Source organism: Pelophylax lessonae, assembly GCF_965119305.1.
Source record: "Pelophylax lessonae genome assembly, chromosome: 10".
NCBI classification, from domain to species: Eukaryota; Metazoa; Chordata; class Amphibia; order Anura; family Ranidae; genus Pelophylax; species Pelophylax lessonae.
In genome coordinates this window covers 48,000,549-48,021,554 of record NC_138777.1, presented here as the reverse complement: position 1 = coordinate 48,021,554, position 21,006 = coordinate 48,000,549, and the positions used below count along the sequence as shown (strand labels likewise).

At 43.6% G+C, this 21,006-nt stretch overlaps 1 protein-coding gene across 1 annotated transcript in view; it reads right to left on the bottom strand.

The window, feature by feature from the left end:
- Window positions 1-2,395: 2,395 nt before the first annotated feature.
- Window positions 2,396-21,006, bottom strand: part of LOC309565826 (hatching enzyme 1.2-like) — a 67,861-nt gene continuing 49,250 nt past the window's right edge. The window contains exon 13 of the mRNA XM_082270831.1: window positions 2,396-2,694. Within this exon, the coding sequence (XP_082126957.1) occupies window positions 2,681-2,694 (14 nt within the window). The 3' untranslated portion in view covers window positions 2,396-2,680. The remainder of the gene's footprint in view (window positions 2,695-21,006) is intronic.

Here is a 21,006-nt window from a genome sequence, read left to right as displayed (position 1 = left end):
GGAATAGTTTCCTTTGTATTGAACCTGTTCTCTATTCACGCAGGGCAAACCAACAGGTTTGCTTTAAGGCGACTCTCAGGGGAAAACAATAACAGAAGAAAGGACACCCTGCGAAAAATACGCTGCATACTTACTTCTCCGGCCCATGTCACCCACCGCCTTTCCATTCCAACGATGCAACTTCTGCCAATGTCTTTGACTTTCCTGGGGAATGTTGCATATCTGTGTCCTCCGCGGGGCACTGAGGTTTCCTCTTCCTCCACCCTCTACATTGTTACAGGAATTGGAGGATGGAGGCATGGAACATGGCGGGGGACACAGGAATTGGAGGATAGAAGCATTGAACGTACCGGGGGACACAGGAATTGGAGGATAGAGGCATGGAACATGGCGGGGGACACAGGAATTGGAGGATAGAGGCATGGAACATGGCGGGGGACACGGGAATTGGAGGATAGAGGCATGGAACATGGCGGGGGACACAGGAATTGGAGGATAGAGGCATGGAACATGGTGGGCACACAGGAATTGGAGGATAGAGGCATGGAACATGGCGGGGGACACAGGAATTGGAGGATAGAGGCATGGAACATGGCGGGGGACACAGGAATTGGAGGATAGAGGCATGGAACATGGCGGGGGACACAGGAATTGGAGGATAGAGGCATGGAACATGGCGGGGGACACAGGAATTGGAGGATAGAGGCATGGAACATGACGGGGGACACAGGAATTGGATGATAGAGGCATGGAACATGGTGGGGGACACAGGAATTGGAGGATAGAGGCATGGAACATGGCGGGGGACACAGGAATTGGAGGATAGAGGCATGGAACATGGTGGGGGACACAGGAATTGGAGGATAGAGGTATGGAACATGGCGGGGGACACAGGAATTGGAGGATAGAGGCATGGAACATGGTGGGGGACACAGGAATTGGAGGATAGAGGCATGGAACATGGTGGGGGACACGGGAATTGGAGGATAGAGGCATGGAACATGGCGGGACACAGGAATTGGAGGATAGAGGCATGGAACATGGCGGGGGACACAGGAATTGGAGGATAGAGGCATGGAACATGGCGGGGGACACAGGAATTGGAGGATAGAGGCATGGAACATGGCGGGGGACACAGGAATTGGAGGATAGAGGCATTGAACATGGCGGGGGACACAGGCATCAGACACTCCTGGAAGTGTGGAATGCTGACTACAGTGACAGAGGCTGCTGTGCTGTAATATTGGAAGGCATGAACTGGAGAAGAGACTATAGTGCATAAGACACGAAATTAAGTCTAAGTGACTCAACTATGAACAAAGACATAGGAACTGGGGTGCAGAAAAATAGCAGCAGGACTGATGAGTCAAAATGCTAAATATTTGCCTGTAGCAGGAGGCAGCTTGTTCATCGAAGAACTGGAAAACAGTACCATAATGAGTGTCTGCAGGCAACAGTGACGCATTATGGAGGTTCCCTACAACTTTGGGGCTGCATTTCTGCAAATGGAGTTGGAGATTTGGTCGGGATCATGGGTAGATAGTTCTCCATCATACCATCAGGGAGGCGTGTGATTGGCCCTAAATGTATTCTGCAGCAGGACAATGACCCCAAACATGCAGCCAATGTCATTAGGAACTATCTTCAGTGTAAAGAAGAGCAAAGAGTCCTGGAAGTGATGATTTGGCCCCCACAGAGCCCTGATCTCATCATCCATGAAGTCTGTCTCGGATTACATGAACATACAGAAGGATTTGAGGCAGCCTACATCCACAGAAGATCTGTGGTTGGTTTTCCTTGATGTTTGGAATATCCTACCTGCCGAGTTCCTTCAAAAAATTGTGTGTAAATGTACCTAGAAGAATTGATGCTGTTTTGAAGGCAAAGCATGGTCACACCAAATATTGATTTGATGTGGATTTCTCTTCTGTTCATTTATGTTCCATTTTGTTAATGGATGAAAATAAACTATTAACACTTCTATTCCTGGAAGCATTCTTCATTTACAGCATTTTCTCACACCTGCCTAAATCGTATGCACAGTACTGTAGGTAGTGAATGCTGCTTAAGATGGGAGAAGAGTGTGCGCCTATTGCTTTTATCCTGCATGGCAAAGAACAGCTTCACTTTAATTGAAAAGAGAAAAAAATTGTTCTCATTTTTATACTCTCTGATTTTATTTATGACGCTGTGATAAACCTTTACATTTAGGTTTTATGTGCCTGACGTCTTAGTTGAAATGCAGCCAGAGGGAGGTGGCTGGACAGATAGGCAATCTTTATAAAACAAAGAAATTGTCAATTTCACATAAAAAAGGAAATGTACAAAAAAGGTAATCTTAGAATTTGCACTTAACAGTCTTTATTTTTGTCACATTTGCTACATTTTTGCAGAATTTGTCTACTCCCTGTAATTTTTTCACAGTGTGACATTTCATGTTAATTTTTCATAACATAGTAAAACAACAAGCAAAATGTCACTGCAAAATAAAGCAAAAGTAACGCCAATTATTGTGCTGACCTTTATACACAGGCCCCTAAGTAACAGCAGTAGATGTTTTGTACATAAGCAATAGTATACACACAGTATATGTCTGTAATGGGAATACATGTACCATGGCACCACCTAGTGGCCAAAATACAGACTGCAGATGTCTTTAGTTACTGAGTTAAAGGGCTCTTCATGATGCAGGAGCTGTTAAAAAACAAAAAAATATATAATTTATATTACACAATACACTTTCTGAGGCAACCTACTTTATAACTGAAAAATGTTTCACCCATTTGCAGTCCGCAGCCACTCTGAACTATATAATAACCCCTCACTCACCATCCTAAATGAATAGGGCTGAAAGAAACTTGCAGCTGAGGAGCTAACATTTCATAAGAATGCATTCCTCTACAGTGGCAAAGCTTAATATTTGAGATTTTGGATCCTCAGTTTTCCCAGGATCCCATAGGGATCCCAGAAGCCAGGCATACAGTATACTCCACATACAACTTCCAAATATTAAAGGAAACCTGTAAATGTGCAGGCTGCTATTTCTGCTGAAAATGCAGGCTCTGTCTGGCGAAGGACGGTCTATGTGGACAGCTTTACCCCAGATTTCTTCATACTTAGATGTCCCTGTTTTAATCATCAACCATGTGAGTTGCTTAATGTTGAACCTTCATTAAATGGAACCATATTGCTACACTTAGAAGCGCCTCTCTTCTCGTTTATACACTGGAGCTCCTGCTGGATTTTGCTTCTAATTCCCTTGTGGAGGCGCCATTTGTAGATGGACATTTTATGGTTACACAACCTATTACATTGCTATAATCTTTTTATATGGACTATAAACTGAGGGATTTATGAATAAATGGTTGTGAAACGAATCATCTTAGTTTCCATTATTTCCTTTGGGGAAATTTGCTTTGATATGCATGTACTTTGGATTACAAGCATGTTTCCGGAACAAATTATGATTGCAATCCAAGGTTTTACTGTACTGAGAATTTTCACAAAAAATCTTCTAGTATATGACCAGCATAACTCTGAAGAACTTGCTGCATTTTTTTTTTTTTTACAGAGAAATTAAAAATAAATAAAAGGCACCGGTCCTCAGGAAGGATGTGCTGGGACTGGAGAAAGTCCAGAGAAGGGCAACAAAAATAATTAGGGGAATGGAGGACATCGGCTATGAGGAAAGACTACAAGCACTGAACTTATTCTCTCTGGAGAAGAGACGATTGAGGGGGGATATGATATCAATGTACAAATACTGTACTGGTGACCCGAGCATAAGGGACAAACTATTCAGAGAAAGGAGATACAATAAGACACGTGGCCACTCACTAAAACTAGAGGAAAGGCGGTTTAACCTTAACCACTTAAGCCCCAGCCCTATTTCGGACACTTTTTGTTCACGCGTTAAAACCAGTGTTAATTTCGTCGACTAAAACCGACTAAAACGTTTTCGTCGACCAACACAATTCAGGTGACTAAAATACGACTAAAACTAAAATGGCATTTTAGTCTTAAGACTAAAATACGACTAAAACTAAAATGGTATTTTAGTCAAAAGACTATAACTAAAACTAAATCGAAATTTGCTGCCAAAAATTAACACTGGTGCATGCTCAAAGCATAAATAATAACATATTAGATTTTTCACTCCAGGACCAGCAGTAGTATATAATGAGTTTGGAAATTGTAGAGAAATGCTTAAATAATGCATTACAAATTACAATTGAACTACACCCATTTGATTATAGATGACTAAAATGAGTTTTAGTCGACTAAAATGTAGGGCGTTTTAGTCGACTAAAATATACTGGAGTTTTAGTCGACTAAATACGACTAAAACTAAAACACTTGCAGAAGACTAAAATGGGACTAAAACTAAAATGCCATTTTAGTCCTAAGACTAAAACTAAATTGAAATTTGCTGCCAAAATTAACACTGGTTAAAACCAGTATTTTTTCCTAGAAAACTACTTAGAACCCCCAAACATTATATATATTTTTTTAGCAAAGACTCTGGAGAATAAAATGTCGGTCATTGTAATATTTTTTATCACGCGGTATTTGCGCAGCGGTCTTTAAAGCGCCATTTTTTTGGAAAATTTTTGAAAAATCACATTTCACTAATTTTAAAAAATACTAAACAGTAAAGTTAGCCCATTTTTTTTGTATATTGTGAAAGAACATGTCATGCCGAGTAAATAGATACCCAACATGTTACAGTTTAAAATTGCGCCCCCCCGTGGGATCGCGACAAACTACGGTCAATAGAGATCTCAATCTGCGACGCTTTAAATTCATTTAACGGTTACCAGTTTTGAGTTAGAGTGTAGCTCTTTTTTTTAAATTATTGCGCACGCTCTGGCGATCGTGGCGATACCTCACATGTGTTGTTTGAACAGCGATTTCATTTGCGGCTCGACTTCCGTATACGTTTTTTTTGTGCGCGAGCTAACGGTGACGGGGGCGGCTAAATTTTTTTTTTTTTTCCCCATTTATTTTATTTATTTTTTTAACTTTATTAAAGTTTTAAAAAAAAAATAAAAAATCTGATCACTTTTATTGCTGCCACAAGCAATGTAAACATCCCTTGTGACAGCAATATGTGTGACAGGTACACTTTATGGAGGGATCGAGGGTCTAAAAGACCCTAGACCCCTCCACTACACTTCCCTGTATGCAAAACGCCGAAAACGGCATTTTTGCATACAGCCGCTTTTCAAATTTGCCGCCTTTTGCAGCACAGTAACCCGGACGTGACATCATGGACGCCGCCTCCGGGTTACGTCATCGGAGACCCGATCGATGCCGTTTCCGGCATTCATCAGGACTCCATCCAGCCGGCGGACGTGCCAGCTAGGTGCTCGGGGCTCCCGGTGGGACGGGAGCCCCGAGCAAAGCCACGGAAGGCGGCGGGAGGGGGGGGACGTCAAGGGTACCGATCGAGCGGCTCCCGAGCCGCATCGGTCGGTACCGACGGAAAGCCAACCGTCGGTTCTAAACCACGGTACCGGGATGGTGCCTCTAGCTAGAGGCATCATCCCGGTACACTACCGCAAAGTTTACTGACGTAGCCCTACGTTAGTATGCGGTAAGTGGTTAAAGTATGTAAGGGGTTCTTCACTGTAAGAGTGGTAAGGATGTGGAATTCTCTTCCACAAGCAGTCGTATCAGCAGGGAGCATCGATAGTTTCAAAAAACTATTAGATGGGCACCTTAAAGACCACAACATACAGGGATATACAATGTACGGTTAACAGCAAACACACACATACATCATAGGTTGAACTGGATGGACGGATGTCTTTTTTCAACCTCACTAACTATGAATTTTTAAATACTTGGGTCAGGAAATAATACTGAAAAAAAATCGATTTGTTCACTTTATTATACCTGAACAATTTCCATCTATTGGTAATATAAAAAACCCACACTAATTTAATATATAAAAAGTCAATGAGCAGCTGCTGCTCACCCAATGAGGGAAATTGACTAAAGAAAGGATAAATATGAACAGCACTTGCTCAAACTTCCAAATTCATGAATAGTTTGAACAATTGAATTTCCATCTATTGTCTACATAGTAGTAAGCATGGGATTAGGAAAAATAATTTTATTATGATACTAATAAACCGGTGATATGAACAGAGATTTGGGCTGGGTTTTTTTTTTTTTTTTCATGGATGAGGTCAGAGTTGCAAAATTCCACAATATAATCATCTGTCATTAAAAATGATTAAAGTCTTCAAAGGAAGAATATTAAATTGTGATCAGAGCCAAGATTGTCTCTTACAGTTACAAAATTAACAAATAAAAAAAGATTGCTGAGGCCTCGTTCACAGACGCTGAGTCCCGTACACGGTGGACGGGCCATTTGTTTATATGCCATTACCCAGCAGGAGCTTTGTGCAGGTTGTCTATTTAAAGCCTCGTACACACGTGTCGAAATTCGGCTGGGAATTTTCGCCCGACGACCGATCTGCCGATTTTCGGCTTGTTAGTATGATGCTTCCGACAACCGACTCCGACTTTTCGGCCAAAAAAAATCTAGTGTGCAGGCTATGTCCCCCGTCAAAACACGTCCAATTTTCGTGCAGTCAGTACAGATTTCGACAGGGAAAAATCTGATGAGCAAGACTGGGCATGCTCAGAGAAGAAAGCAATCCAACACATGACATCACTTCTGAAGTAGAATTTTGTCGGGCGATAAAATTTGTGTGCAGTCTAGGCACATTCCAACCAACAAAACACCACTCTGGACAAAAGACGGACGACCGGTCGGCCGATAATCGTTGCGTGTGTACTAGGCTTAAGCCTATGAGGATGCAGCGGCTGTACGGACACAATCACTCATCCTAATGTGACAGAAGTGGAAGTACGGGAGAGCAGCTGTAGAAGAAATATTAAGGCTCATTTCACTAAACTACAGTATAAAGCATGTCATTTTCCATAACAATAGGTATCGGCTGTATGTTTGGTGTTTTAGGCTCTCTCTGTTCTGAAAATAAGGATCCTTATAGCAAATAAGAATTAATACAGATTTTTAAGTGCCGTGCCTAAGAAACTGTAAAAACCTAGAACCCCTGGAACTAAGAACCCTCCAATTATATTTAGAGATCCACTTTAAACTGGAGATGTCCTCTTATGGTGACTCCCTATGCACCCCTCATAACAAAGTCCTATCAGTTTGGCACTAGCAGGTTAGGTTGTCCAAGGCAGACATGAATGATAAAGCCCTGTCTTGTTAGAACTTTTAGGGCCAATCAAGTCACATGACCAGGGTCAGATTTATTACTATGCATAGTAGGCTATTGCCTGTAGGTGGCAAAACCAAAGAGCCTGCTTTTCCCCAGATATTGGCACGTTTCCATTCTCAGTAAGAAAAGAAGTAAAAAAAAAAAACTTAGAGGACCTCTATTTGTGCCACATCCCAAAATGCATAGAAACAAAGTATGCAGAACTCCTGTTCTGCCAATGGCGAACTTTACTGGCATAAGCAAGAGACCAAATACACTTGTAGTACAAAATATCAAAAATGTAATTTTATATACATAGTAAAAAGCATATACTGTATGTTGGTATAACATCAACACAAAGACATAAACATAATAAAATCCCTCTGAGAACAGTGAAACATAGGATGAGGTCCTAGCACAGCATACCCCTTACTCCCATATACGGGGCGATGTATTCCACACAATGTGGGGTGTGTATGTAATGTATCAGGACCCCTCCAATGGTCACAGGTTGACATGTTTCGCTATAGAGCGTAGCTTCCTCAAGCCTACTTATGGGAGAAAATCCTATTGGCAGCATCAGCCAAATCCGTGGCTGGCTACATTAGTGTCTCCTAGGCAGAGTGCCCTGGCAATTGGATGAGGACACATGTGATGAGGCCTGACTATCTGGCCTAGGTGGCTTCTCTTTTGGGGTTTGGACCCATAGCCTGTATATGGATTGGATGTATGCCTCTTTAACTCTCATGTAAATGTTGAGTTGAGTGCCATGCCATAAAGTTCCGGTTGCTTAGCCAATGTACGGTGGAAGACACGTCTGCATTCCTGCCCGTCAACACACATGGATAATCTCTTTATGACAGATGGATAAGGCACAGTCAAAGCAATTTTAGATGCTCGGGTGTTTTGGTGTATGCCTTTCTTCTCCCCCCTTTACTTGGGGGATTCATATGGCCTCTATGTCCACCTAGGAGACACTAATCTAGCCGGCCACGGATTTGGCTGATGCTGCCAATAGGATTTCCTCCCATAAGTGCTCTTGAGGAAGCTACGCTCTATAGCGAAACCTGTCAACCTGTGACCAATGGAAGGGTCCTGGTACATTACATACACACCCCACATTGTGTGGAATACATCGCCCCGTATATGGGAGTAAGGTATGCTGTACTAGGACCTCACCCTATGTGTCACTGTTCTCAGAGTGATTTTACTATGTTTATGTCTTTGTGTTGATGTTATACCAACATATGTGCTTTTTACTATGTATATAACATTACATTTTTGATATTTTGTACTACAAGTGTGTTTGGTCTCATGCTTATGCCAGTAAAGTCCGCCTTTGGCAGAACAGGGGTTCTGCATACTTTGTTTCTAAAAAAAAAAAAAAAAAAGTTCTATATATAAAAGTGATCTTAGCAGAGGGAGGTTCTAAAATGTTGCGTGTCTACAAGCTCAGTGTTATAACTCTGGCCATGCACAGATATTGGAGTGTAGTCTGAGATGTAGACATGATCCCGTTGCTCTCTCCTGTGACATTCCTATAAAATAATTGCTTTGGCAAAAATGATTGTTGGACCTCAACTCCCCTCTGGAACCTGAGATTTGGACCCAAGTTTAAAGGAATTAAATCTTGTTTACCGTGTGTTCAAGCTCTGGAAACCAACCACAAGCTGATATACCGCTGGTGCTTGGTACCCGGTCATCTTGGACACATTGGAATTGATTTACTAAAGACAAATTGGCTACAGGTGAGGGAAGGAAACTTGCCCCAGAACTAGTGAATGCTGAATGGAGAAAATATCCAATTGTGTGCAGGGAAAATAAACAGCAATTTTGTTTGCACATAATTGGATGATGGAAGTCTTCAGAGCTTCACCTCATTCACTAAGCTCTGGGGCAAATTCCATTGCAAAGTGAAAGACCTGTTTGCCTTTAAGCCCCGTACACACGCACCGATTGTTGGCCGTGAGTTTTCGGCCAACGTCCGATTGGCCGATTGTCGGCCTGTTAGTATGATGCTTCTAACAACCGACTGCGAATTTTCGGCTGAAAAAAATCTGGCTATAAAATGTTTGTTGGCCGTCAACAGAACGGCCCGATTGTTCCTCAGTCAGTACAGATTTTGGCCGACAAAAATCTGATGAGCAAGACTGGGCATGCTCAGAGAGGAAAAAACACACGAAAAGTAAACCAGCACATGACATCACTTCTGAAGTTGGTTGTTGTTGGCCGAGAAAATTCGTGTGCAGTCTAGAGCACATTTCAACCAACACAACAACACTGGACAAAAGACGGCCGATCGGTCGGCCGACAATCGGTGCGTGTATACGAGGCATTAGTAAATTCCCAGGCATGGAAGGAATGGTTTTTATTTATGGTGGACTTGGCATGCTCTGTGGACAGAGGTCTACTGAATGTTTTGTGTATTATTGGGCACCAACATACCTGGAAATCCAAGTGAGGCACTTCTCAATCTCTGACTAGAAGGACTCACAAAATCTCAATCCAAGTTTATAAAACACGTTCTAATGGGCCATACACACTATAAGATTTTCTGAAGACTTTTTCCTTTAGATTTACCAAAACCATATAATATGAGGTCAAACCTAAACACTTTCAATTTGTATCCAATCTGGCAGGCACTTACACTACATAGAAAAGGTAAATCTGAAGGAAAAAGTCTTCAGAAAATCTTATAGTGTGTATAGCCCTTTAACCACTTGCCGACCGCCGCACGACTATCTACGTCGGCGGTCAGCCCCTCACAGGCAAAGTGACGTAGGGCTACGTCACTAGCTTGTGAGGGTCTAGGGAGCGAGCGCGCGCCGCCGGAGGCGCGCTCCCACTCCCGCGTGGTCACGGACCCCCCCCCGCGCGTGTGACCGGCGGACCGGATCGCCGCCGGCCACTCTGCGATCGGCGGGGGAGAGGGAGAAAGTCAGGCAGCTTGTGTAAACAAGCTGCCTGTCATTCTCCTCTCTGTATGTGAGATGATCACATGGATCTACTATGTAGATCAGTTGATCACTCTGCATACAGTTGAAGCCACAGCCAATCACAGTTAGAATCACGCCCCTAGGGACACACACAGCCCCTCCCTCTCAAATAAAGTTAACCCCTTCACTACCAGTGTATTTTTACAGTAACAGTGCATATATATAGCACTGATTACTGTAGAAATGTCACTGGTAACCCCAAAAGTGTCAAAAATGTCAGTCAAGGGTCCGATCTGTCTGCCGCAATGTCGCAGTACCGCAAAAAAAATCGCAGATCGCCGCCATTACGCGTTAAAAAAAAAAACAACAAAAATGACAAAAATCTTTCCCTTTGTTAGTAAACGCAATAACTTTTGCACAAACCAATCAAAATACGCTTTTTGCGATTTTTTTTACCAAACATAGGTAGCATAAAACAAATTGGCCGAAAATATTAAAAAATTTTGATTTTTACATTTTTTTTTTGGGGAATTTCATATAAAAAAAAGGGAAAAATATTGCTATTTTTGCAAAATTTACGCTCTTTTTTTGTTTATAGCGCGTGATCAAAAAATCGCACAGGTGATCAAATACCGCCAAAAGAAAGCTCTGTTTGTGGGAAAAAAAGGACGCCAAATTCGTTTCGGTACAGCGTCGCACGACCGCGCAATTGTCCGTTAAAGTCACGCAGTGCCGAATCGCAAAATACCCTCTGGTCGTTTAGCAGCCAAATCCTCCGGGGCTTAAGTGGTTAAAGCCACAAAGCAAACTATAATGATAGATATGGCTGACCACCTCCTCCTCCATAGCTGAGGTCAGGCTGAGATTACGCTGGATTTTTTACAATTGAAAGTTGATAGTGAAGCTACCAGACACTGTGCTGAAAAAGGTGTGAGAGCCGCGGGCTGATCATCTTTTACTGACATCCTTTGACAGATTTCTATAAGATTTATGATCCTGAGTCTGCTCACCAGAAATACCCCTGGAAGGCTCAGCAAACCACCAAGACACTCTTTTTTTTTCCCCTCTTCTATCTCTTCTTTTTTCTCTCCATCCCCCACCTATGTGAATTAGGTTTACAAATCTTTCGCTCCAAGTCATGACATTTTCACCTATTTTCTACTTCATTTTTGTTGCATGTTCCATTGGTATCGGCATGATTGTCTTATGTATACTTAGGAAATATTGTGATATTTGGAACTGCTTGTATACTTGATACCCCGGTACCTACCTATGGCCTCATTTATTCAATAAAATATTGAACAAGAAAAAGAAATGCTTGACTCAGTAGAGCATCCCTGTTCATATTACACTATCAGGAGGACGGGGGAAGGGAGGATGGGGGGGAGCGGTAAAAGTGTGAAACGGTTATGGAAACAGTTTTTTTTATATGTGAACCACCCCTTAGCTTGTAAAGCAACACATTCAGTTTAAAATACAAATGAAATGTAAAAAGTGCGTATATTTAAAAAAAAAAAAAAAACAGAAAAAATGTTTTTTTTTTTTTGTAAGTGATCACATGACCTCTATTTTCAGCTGCAGAGCTGGGGGTGGAGACTGTAGGGGGCGTGCCTTTCCAGTGAATGGCTGTGCAGGGGGGCATGTCAGAACAAGTCTGACCATTGGAAGACAGATAGGCTGTGATCCCAGCACAGACAGAAAACTGACCACACTGGGATGTATGTGTTTCAATGCCTAGTGTGGACAGTTTGAAATAGGAGAGCAGAAGGACTGGTAGAATCACCAGCTATTTCACACAAATGAAGCAATGCAAAAAAAGCAGGATACTTTTTAAAATAAGTATATGGTACAACAGACACATATCAGAGATAAAACATGTTGGAGTAACAAACACTTTTATCTAGAAGCATAGAAGAGTGACAACAAATAAAAGAACAATGGGTCCATCAAGTCTCCCCAAAATTTTAAAATAATTAATTTATATTAATTAATTGATAATTAATTTGTACATTCATGGCCACTTTATTAGGTATATCTGTTGGATTGGATGGTAACACAAATTGCTAATTAGATGGCAGCAACTCAATGAATTTAGGCCTCTATACGTGGTGAAGACGACTTGCTGAAGTTCAAACCGAGTATCAGAATAGGATAGAAAGGGGATTTAGGTGACTTTGAATGTGGCATGTTGTTGGTGAAAGAAAGGCTGGTCTGAGTATTTAAAAAAAAAAAAAAACTACTAATCTACTGGGATTTTCACGCACAACCATATCTATGGTTTACAGACAATTGCCAAAAAAAGAGAAAATATCCAGTGAGCGGCAGTTGTGTGGAGGAAAATGCTGTGTTGATGTCAGAGGTCAGAGCTGAATGGGCAGGCCACACCGAGTGCCACTCCTGTTAGCTAAGAACAGGAAACTGAGGCTACAATTCTCACAGGCTCACCACAATTGGACAATAGAAGATTGGAAAAATGTGGCCTGGTCGGATGAGTCTCCATTTTTCAGCTGCGACATTCAGATGGTAGGTCAGAATTTGGCATAAACATGAAAGCATGGATCCATCCTGCCTTCTATCAATGGTTCAGACTGGTGGCAGTGTAATGGTGTGGGGGATATTTTCTTGGCACACTTTGGGCCCCTTAGTATCAATTGAGCATCGTTTAAACGCCACGGCCTACCTGAGTATTGTTGCTGACCATGTCCATCCCATTATGACTACAGTGTACCCATCTTCTGATGGCTCCTTCCAGCAGGATAATGCACCATGTCACAAAGCTCAAATCATCTCACCACTGGTTTCTTCACCATGACAATGAGGTCACTGTACTCCAACGGCCTCCACACTCACCAGATCTCCATCCAATAGAGCACCTTTGGGATGTGGTGGAACGGTAGATTCACATCATGGATGTGCAGCCGAAAAATCTGCAGCAACTGCATGATCCTATCATGTCACTATGGACCAAAATATCTGAGGAATGCTTCCAAACACCTTGTTGATATACAGTGCCTTGAATAAGTATTCACACCCCTTGAAATTTTCTACATTTTGTCATGCCATAAACAAAACTTTAAATGTATTTTATTGCGATTTTATGTGATAGAACAAAACAAGGTGACACATAATTGTGAATTGGAAGGAAAATTATAAATGGTTTTCAATTTATTTTTACAAATAATAATGTGAAAAGTGTGAATGCATTTGTATTCACCCTCCTGAGTCAATACTTTGTAGAACCTCCTTTCGCTGCAATTACAGCTGCAAGTCTTTTTGGGGATGTCTCTACCAGCTTTGCACATCTAGAGAGTGACATTTTGCCCATTCTTCTTTGCAAAATAGCTCAAGCAGATTGGATGGAGAGCGTCTGTGAACAGCAATTTTCAAGTCTTTCCACAGATTCTCAATTGGATTTAGGTCTGGCCTGTGACTGGGCCATTCTAACACATGAATATTCTTTGATCTAAATCATTCCACTGTAGCTCTGGTTGTATGTTTGGGGGCGTTGTCCTGCTGGAAGGTGAACCTCCGCCCCAGTCTCAAGTCTTATGTAGAATCTCTAACAGGTTTTCTTCTATGATTGCCCTGTATTTGGCTCTGTTAATCTTTGCATCCACTCTGATCAGCTTCCCTGTCCCTGCTGAAGAAAAGAATCCCTACAACATGATGCTGCCACCACCATGTTTCAGGGTGGGGATGGTGTGTTCAGGGCTGTGTTAATTTTGGCAGCAAATTTCAATTTAGTTTTAGTTATAGTCTTAGGACTAAAATGGCATTTTAGTTTTAGTCCCATTTTAGTCTTCTGCAAGTGTTTTAGTTTTAGTCGTATTTTGTCAACTAAAACTCCAGTACATTTTAGTCGACTAAAACGTCCTACATTTTAGTCGACTAAAACGTCCTACATTTTAGTCGACTAAAACTCATTTTAGTCGACTAAAACTCATTTTAGCCATCTGTAATGGAATGGGTGTAGTTCAATTGTAATTTGTAATGCATTATTTAAGCATTTCTCTACAATTTTCAAACTCATTATATACTACTGCTGGTCCTGGAGTGAAAAATCTAATATGTTATTATTTATGGTATTAGGCTTTGAGCATGCACCAGTGTTAATTTTGGCAGAAAATTTCGATTTAGTTTTATTTCTAGTCTTTTGACTAAAATGCCATTTTAGTTTTAGTCGTATTTTAGTCTTAAGACTAAAATGCCATTTTAGTTTTAGTCGTATTTTAGTCATCTGAATTGTTTTAGTTTTAGTCGTATTTTAGTCGACTAAAATTGTGTTAATTTAGTCGACGAAAACGTTTTAGTCGGTTTTAGTCGACGAAATTAACACTGGTTCAGGGTGATGTGCAGTGTTAGTTTTCCGCCACACATAGCGTTTTGCTTTTAGGCCAAAAAAGTTACATTTTGGTCTCATGTGACCAGAGAACCTTCTTCCATGTTTGCTGTGTCCCCCACATGGCTTCTCGCAAACTACAAATGGGACTTCTTATGTTTTTCTTTCAACAATGGCTTTCTTCTTACCACTCTTCCATAAAGGTCAGATCTGTGGAGTGCACGACTAATGGTTGTCCTGTGGACAAATTCTTCCACCTGAGCTGTGGATCTCTGCAGCTCCTCCAGAGTTACCATGGGCCTCTTGGCTGCTTCTCTGATTAATGCTCTCCTTGCCTGACCTGTCAGTTTAGGTGGACAGCCATGTATTGGTAGGTTTGCAGTTGTGCCATACTATTTCCATTTTCAGATCATGGATTGAACAGTGCTCTGTGAGATGTTCAAAGCTTTGGATATTTTTTTATAACCTAACCCTGCTTTAATCTTCTCCACAACTTCATCCCTGACCTGTCTGGTGTGTTCCTTGGCCTTCATGATGCTGTTTGTTCACCAAGGTTCTCTAGCAAATCTTTGAGGGGTTCACATCTGTATTTATACTGAGAATAAATCACACACACAGATGGACTCTATTTACTAATTAGGTGACTTCTGAAGGCAATTGGTTCCACTATATTTTAGTTAGGGGTATCAGAGAAAGGGGGGTGAATACAAATGCATGCCACACTTTTCAGATAATAATTTGTAAAAAATGTCATTTTCTTTCCACTTCACAATTTTGTGCCACTTTGTGTTGGTCTATCACATAAAATCCCAATAAAAAACTGTTAAATTTTAATTGTAACATGACAAAATGTCTAAAATTTCAAGGGGTATGAATACTTTTTTAAGCCACTGTATGCCACAAAGAATGAAGGCAGTTCTGAAGGCAAAGGGGGTCCAACCCGATACTAGCAAGGTGTACCTAATAAAGTGGCCGGTAAATGTATATAATTTTGCTTTTTTTTTTTTTTTCCACCCTGAGACCTGAGTCATCCAATGTGAGTCTGACCAGTAATAGTCACTTAACCAGACTGAACATGACTCCACCAGGCAGGGCCGGGACAAGGGGTGGGCAGGAGGGACGGCTGCCCTGGGCACTGTGGTATCATGTGAGGTTTGGGGACATCCAGGGCCGGGACAAGGGGTGGACCGGAGGGACGACTGCCCTTGGCACTGTGGTATCATGTGAGGTTTGGGGACATCCAGGGTCAGGACAAGGGGTGGGCAGGAGAGGCGGCTGCCCTGGGCACTGTGATATCATGTGAGGTTTGGGGGCATCCAGGGCCAGGACAAGGGGTGGGCAGGAGGGGCGGCTGCCCTGGACACTGTGGTATCATGTGTGGTTTGGGGGCATCCTGGGCCGGGACAAGGGGTGGGCAGGAGGGGCGGCTGCCCTGGGCACTGTGGTATCATGTGAGGTTTGGGGGTATCCAGGGCGAGGACAATGGGTGGGCAGGAGGGGCGACTGCCCTGGGCAATGTGGTATCATATGAGTTTTGGGGCATCCAGGGCCGGGACAAGGGGTGGGCAGGAGGGGAGACTGCCCTGGGCACTGTGGTATCATGTGAGGCTTGGGGGCATCCAGGGCCGGGACAAGGGGTGGGCAGGAGGGGCGGCTGCCCTGTGCACTGTGGTATCATGTGAGGTTTGGGGCATCCAGGGCCGGGACAAGGGGTGGGCAGGAGGGGAGGCTGCCCTGGGCACTGTGGTATCATGTGAGGTTTGGGGGCATCCAGGGCCGGGACAAGGGGTGGGCAGGAGGGTCGGCTGCCCTGGGCGCAATAGTTTATTGCAGGGAGGAGGGCACCCTGAACCTAGCCCTAAGGGAAGGAGGAGGAGGGGGCACAGTTTGGCATCTTTGCCCTGGGCGCTGGATGGCCTTGTCCCGGCACTACCACCAGGTGATTGGTTACCTACCTCTAAGGGCAATCAGGACACCGCAGGTGACAAAATGGGTGATCTGAGGGGCAATGTTACACCATAAACTATGTACAAACTCAGTTACACTCAGTTTATTATTACACAAGCTTTGGATTTCTTTACACCTGTTTATGTAAAGGCTTACATCATTTTACTGCCAACTCCATCATTCTAAAGAATATTACAAGATCGCCTCGGGCAGCCTACTAGGCGACTTTTAAATAGTTAAATAATGAAACCTGAACTGCCACACCTATAGCTTCAGGAAAGTCATATTTAACATTGAAGTCATGCCGTGAGTGTTACCGAATCTCTGGAAATCGCTCTTCGACCAGATGTTACCTTTCACCTCCATATGATACAGTAAAACAGGAGAAGTTTAATCTGCCTATATTTGCCCTCCTTGGCACAATACAATGTTAAATAAAACTTTCCATTTTATCATTAGGTACCTTATTTTAGACCCAGTGAGGACATCACTGGGTCTCTGTGCTTATCTACGCAATGCAGACAGCCCATGGCTGGGGGGAGGAGCAGGCAGGGTGTTGTACAAAGTTTCCTGAAAACATCATAAAAATCCTAATGCAGTGGATGGTCTCTTGGGAGGAATTATTATATATTTCAAAATGCCTCCTTTCCACTGAGCGGAACGGTTCGGGTCGGTACAGTTTGGAAGGGTTAGAATGGTCCGGCCTATTCAGGTGAGCGTTTCTACTGCAAGTCGGACCGCCAGGGGCCATGCGGGGTTTACACCAAATGTGGTGTTTGTTTAGCGCTTTTGTTTGATAAGAGCATTGAAGTTTTCCTGTCCGCCAATCAGCGGAATGTATCGTGTGACGCCAGTTGCTCCGCCCTAACCGTACCGTACCATTTCCTATGGCCCTACATCTGAAGGAGGACCAGGAATGATGCGGTTTGGTTCGGTTGTATGGACCACTTTCATAATGGAAACACTCAAAATAGCGTACCGTACCGAACCGACCCGATCCGCTCAGTGGAAACGAGGCATTAGAGGAGTGGTTGTTCCTCGACAGACCACGTTTTCATGCAGACCACCAGGCCCGGACTGGCCATAGGGAACACCGGGGCATTTACCCGGTGAGTTGGGACTGACCTGCTGCATGTCCCAGGGCCAGGACCAGGGCCGTCTTTAATGCAGGGTGATGTGCTGTGAGGGTATATTTGTGAGTTCCCAGCGGTGAGGCCGGAGCAGTGAAACTGTGAGGTCAGATTGGACTGGAGCAGAAGGAGAGCGGGGATTGCAGTGGGTGTTCAGTGGACATCTTGGCTGTAGATTCTGGAGGAGAGGAGATCAAAACTGCAAGCGAGTGAGAGGGGATTGGAATGGGAGCCTGGTGGATATCTCTCAGTTGCATTGGCATAGAGGAAGTGATGAAGAAGGCAGCACCTGGAGAGGTGAGTGCAGCGGGAGTTGGGGGGATGCAGCAGACAGATGTAGGGGTCACCCTGGTGCAGAGGGAGTAGTGACCAGGCCTGGACTGGCCATAGGGCCATGGGGAATATGGAAAATCCCCTATGGGTGGGATTTTATTGGTGCCAATAAAGTCCCACCCATAGAGGATTTTCCATATTTTTCATATTCTAGGGGCACTATATTGAGGTTTACACTGACTATATTCCATTTATAGGGTCATGGGGCAGCATACCAAGAGCTGGCTAATGCAGGGGTACCCAGCCCCCTGTTGATGACTGAGCTGCAAAGCAGGCAAGCAGCCACTGCGGTCCGGACGGGGCTATCATAGACCCGCTATGTGGCCATGCCTGTGTGTCCTCTCCTGGCTCTCCTTGGGGCGGGAGGAGCTGGAGATCTGAAAAGAGAGCGGGAGTCTTTTCATATGACCATGCGGGTAATCACCTGCTTGTTAATATGATCCAGATCTGTAGCTCCTACCGCCCCCTATCCTGCTGAGAGGATGACATCGTCGGCAGGGCAGGAGAGCCAGGAGAGGACACACAGGCACGGCCGCATAACGGGTTTATCTTAGCCCTGTCCGGACCGTAGTTGCTGCTTGCCTGCTTTGCGGCTTGGTCATCAACAGGGGGTTGGGTACCCCTGCAAAAGCCAGCTCTTGGAATGCTGCCCCGTGGCCCTATGGCCAGTCCAGACCTGGTCACTACTCCCTCTGTACCTGTGTGACCCCTATATCTGTCTGCTGCATCCCCCCAACTCCCGCTGTACTCACCAGGGAGAGCCAGGAGAGGACACAGATCCTAAAACTGCCCTGCGGAAGGTAGAACTGCGCAGGGGGCAGAGAGTAAAAAGAGGCAAAAGGGGGGGGGGGTGACTGCAAGGGGCACTGTGATTGCTAGAGGCACTGCAATAAAAGGGGCATTGTGATATAAGGGGAACGAACTGTAAAGGGACACTGCAATCATTACAGTGCAGTCCCCTTTACAGTGCAGTCCCCTTTAAATCACAATGCCTTTTTATATTACAGAGCGGAGGACCGACTCCATGAATATCCCGTCACCAACTGCCCCTGCGGTTGGCTGCTCAGTCCTAAATATCAGGGTCTATTTTTTGTCTCAGTTCAGGCCTGAGACCACCCTAGGCAGGCTGGGGAGGAAGGAGTTAGATGATGCTGGACATCCTCCACCAGCGAGGAACTGAGGCAGCATCTGTCTGGCTGCAGCTTCTAATGCACACATAGTCATACACTGGGAAAAAAAAAGCAGCGCCCCCTACCTTCTCATTTTGCAAGCAACTTGTAAACATCTATTGCACATGTGTCAAACACAAGGCCGTGGGCCTAATCCTGCCCTCCAGGCCATTTCATGCACCTCTCCAGCAACACCGCCCTTGTCTCCGCCTCCACCTTTTTTCCCCATTTAGCCCTCCTCTGGTCCTCCTCCAGACGAGGAACTTTCTGCTTCCCAGTTCTGCCCCCTGCTTCTTCTTGGCAGCAGCACAAGGTGAGAGGGAAGGGTGCACTGTGATGTAAGCGAGGGCGGGAAACTCGACTACTAATGGTGGGGGGGCTCTTGATATCAGATGTAAGGGGAGGTGGGGTGCTCTGGACACCTAGTCTAAACAAATACAACTGGCCCTTCAAGGGCAAACATAATGCTGATGCGCCCCCCAATGAAATTGAGCTTGACATCTGTAATCTTTTGCTGGCCACCATATAGGAGTAGCACATTTGTGAAAGTTTGGGGCTCTTGGTTAGACGCCCCCTCCTCTGCTACGTCTATGTCTTTGTACTAGAATCACCCCTAAGGGAAGATTAGACCCCACACCAGCTATACTTACAATGATATCTGTTACCTTCTTAATGGTGTAACACCTGACAGAGCTGAACTAGTCACATTCCGGAGATTATATCTGATTTCCTTGTAATAGTTTTTCACCCAGGCACTACTCCATGGGTGCCGCTGCATTCACCCCCCTACTGCTTATGTCTTCACCACATACTGTACCTCTGTGCCCGTGTTGTATATCGATGGCTTTCTCTGACACCCTTCCCCCTTTCCTCCTCTTCTTGATAGAGTAAGTCTAGGTTCACACTAGCTAATGCTCTGAAAAGCAATCTGTGGTGCATCGCTTTTCAGAGTGCAACTAAGCAGCCGCTGTGAAGTGATCCTGTCAGCGCCTGAATGCCTGAATTTATAATGGGACTACAACACCTATTTTGCCCCCCATTGACTTAAATGGCTGAGTTTGCCAGGTGGTACCGCCCATTAGCTTAGCATGTTGTGTTAAATTTGCAGACAAGCAAAGCATCATGGTAGTGGGGTGATCAGAGCCTCCTCTGGCTGTTCAGCCTTCATGTCGTTGACTCAGGCGCCTGTTTTTACCACCCCCGGTCACCCATGTAAAAGAATCCTACAGCTGGCCATACACTAAGAAATTGTCAAACGAACATTGATAGGAAAATCGTTATGAACATTTGTACAAAAACCAGAGATGTATAGTAACTAAGTAGAACTACTTCACTACTGTACTTAAGTACCGAAAGGCGGTATCTGTACTTTCCTAGAGTAGAATTTTTTTCTCCTACTTCCACTTTACTTCACTACATTTTTTCGATGATTTCAATACTTCTACTCCAATATTTTTTTTTTGTGCTGCATAGTTACTCGTTACAATTATAAAAATTACCACTGCCAGAACAGTAGATGGCAGATTTCATGAAGCTCAAAACATGTGTATTATCAGCGCATACGAAAATAAATGCTACTGTATGTATAAATAAAAGCTGCATTTGAAATAATAAAAAACTTTTGACTTCTTTCTTTAATAACTACATAACACAGTACTTGTACTTTTACTTTCAGTACTTGAGTAGCAATTTTTTTTTTCAAAACTACTGGTACTTTTACTTTCAGTACTTGAGTAGCAACAATTTTACTACTTGCAATACTTAAGAACAAAAAATGTTGAATACTTTAGTACTTCTACTCAAGTCACTTTTTGATCGAGCACTTGTACTTTTACTCAAGTATGGGTTTCGAGTACTTTATACAACTCTCTCTACATTCAATGGGTTAAAAAATGTAATTCGAAAGTAGTT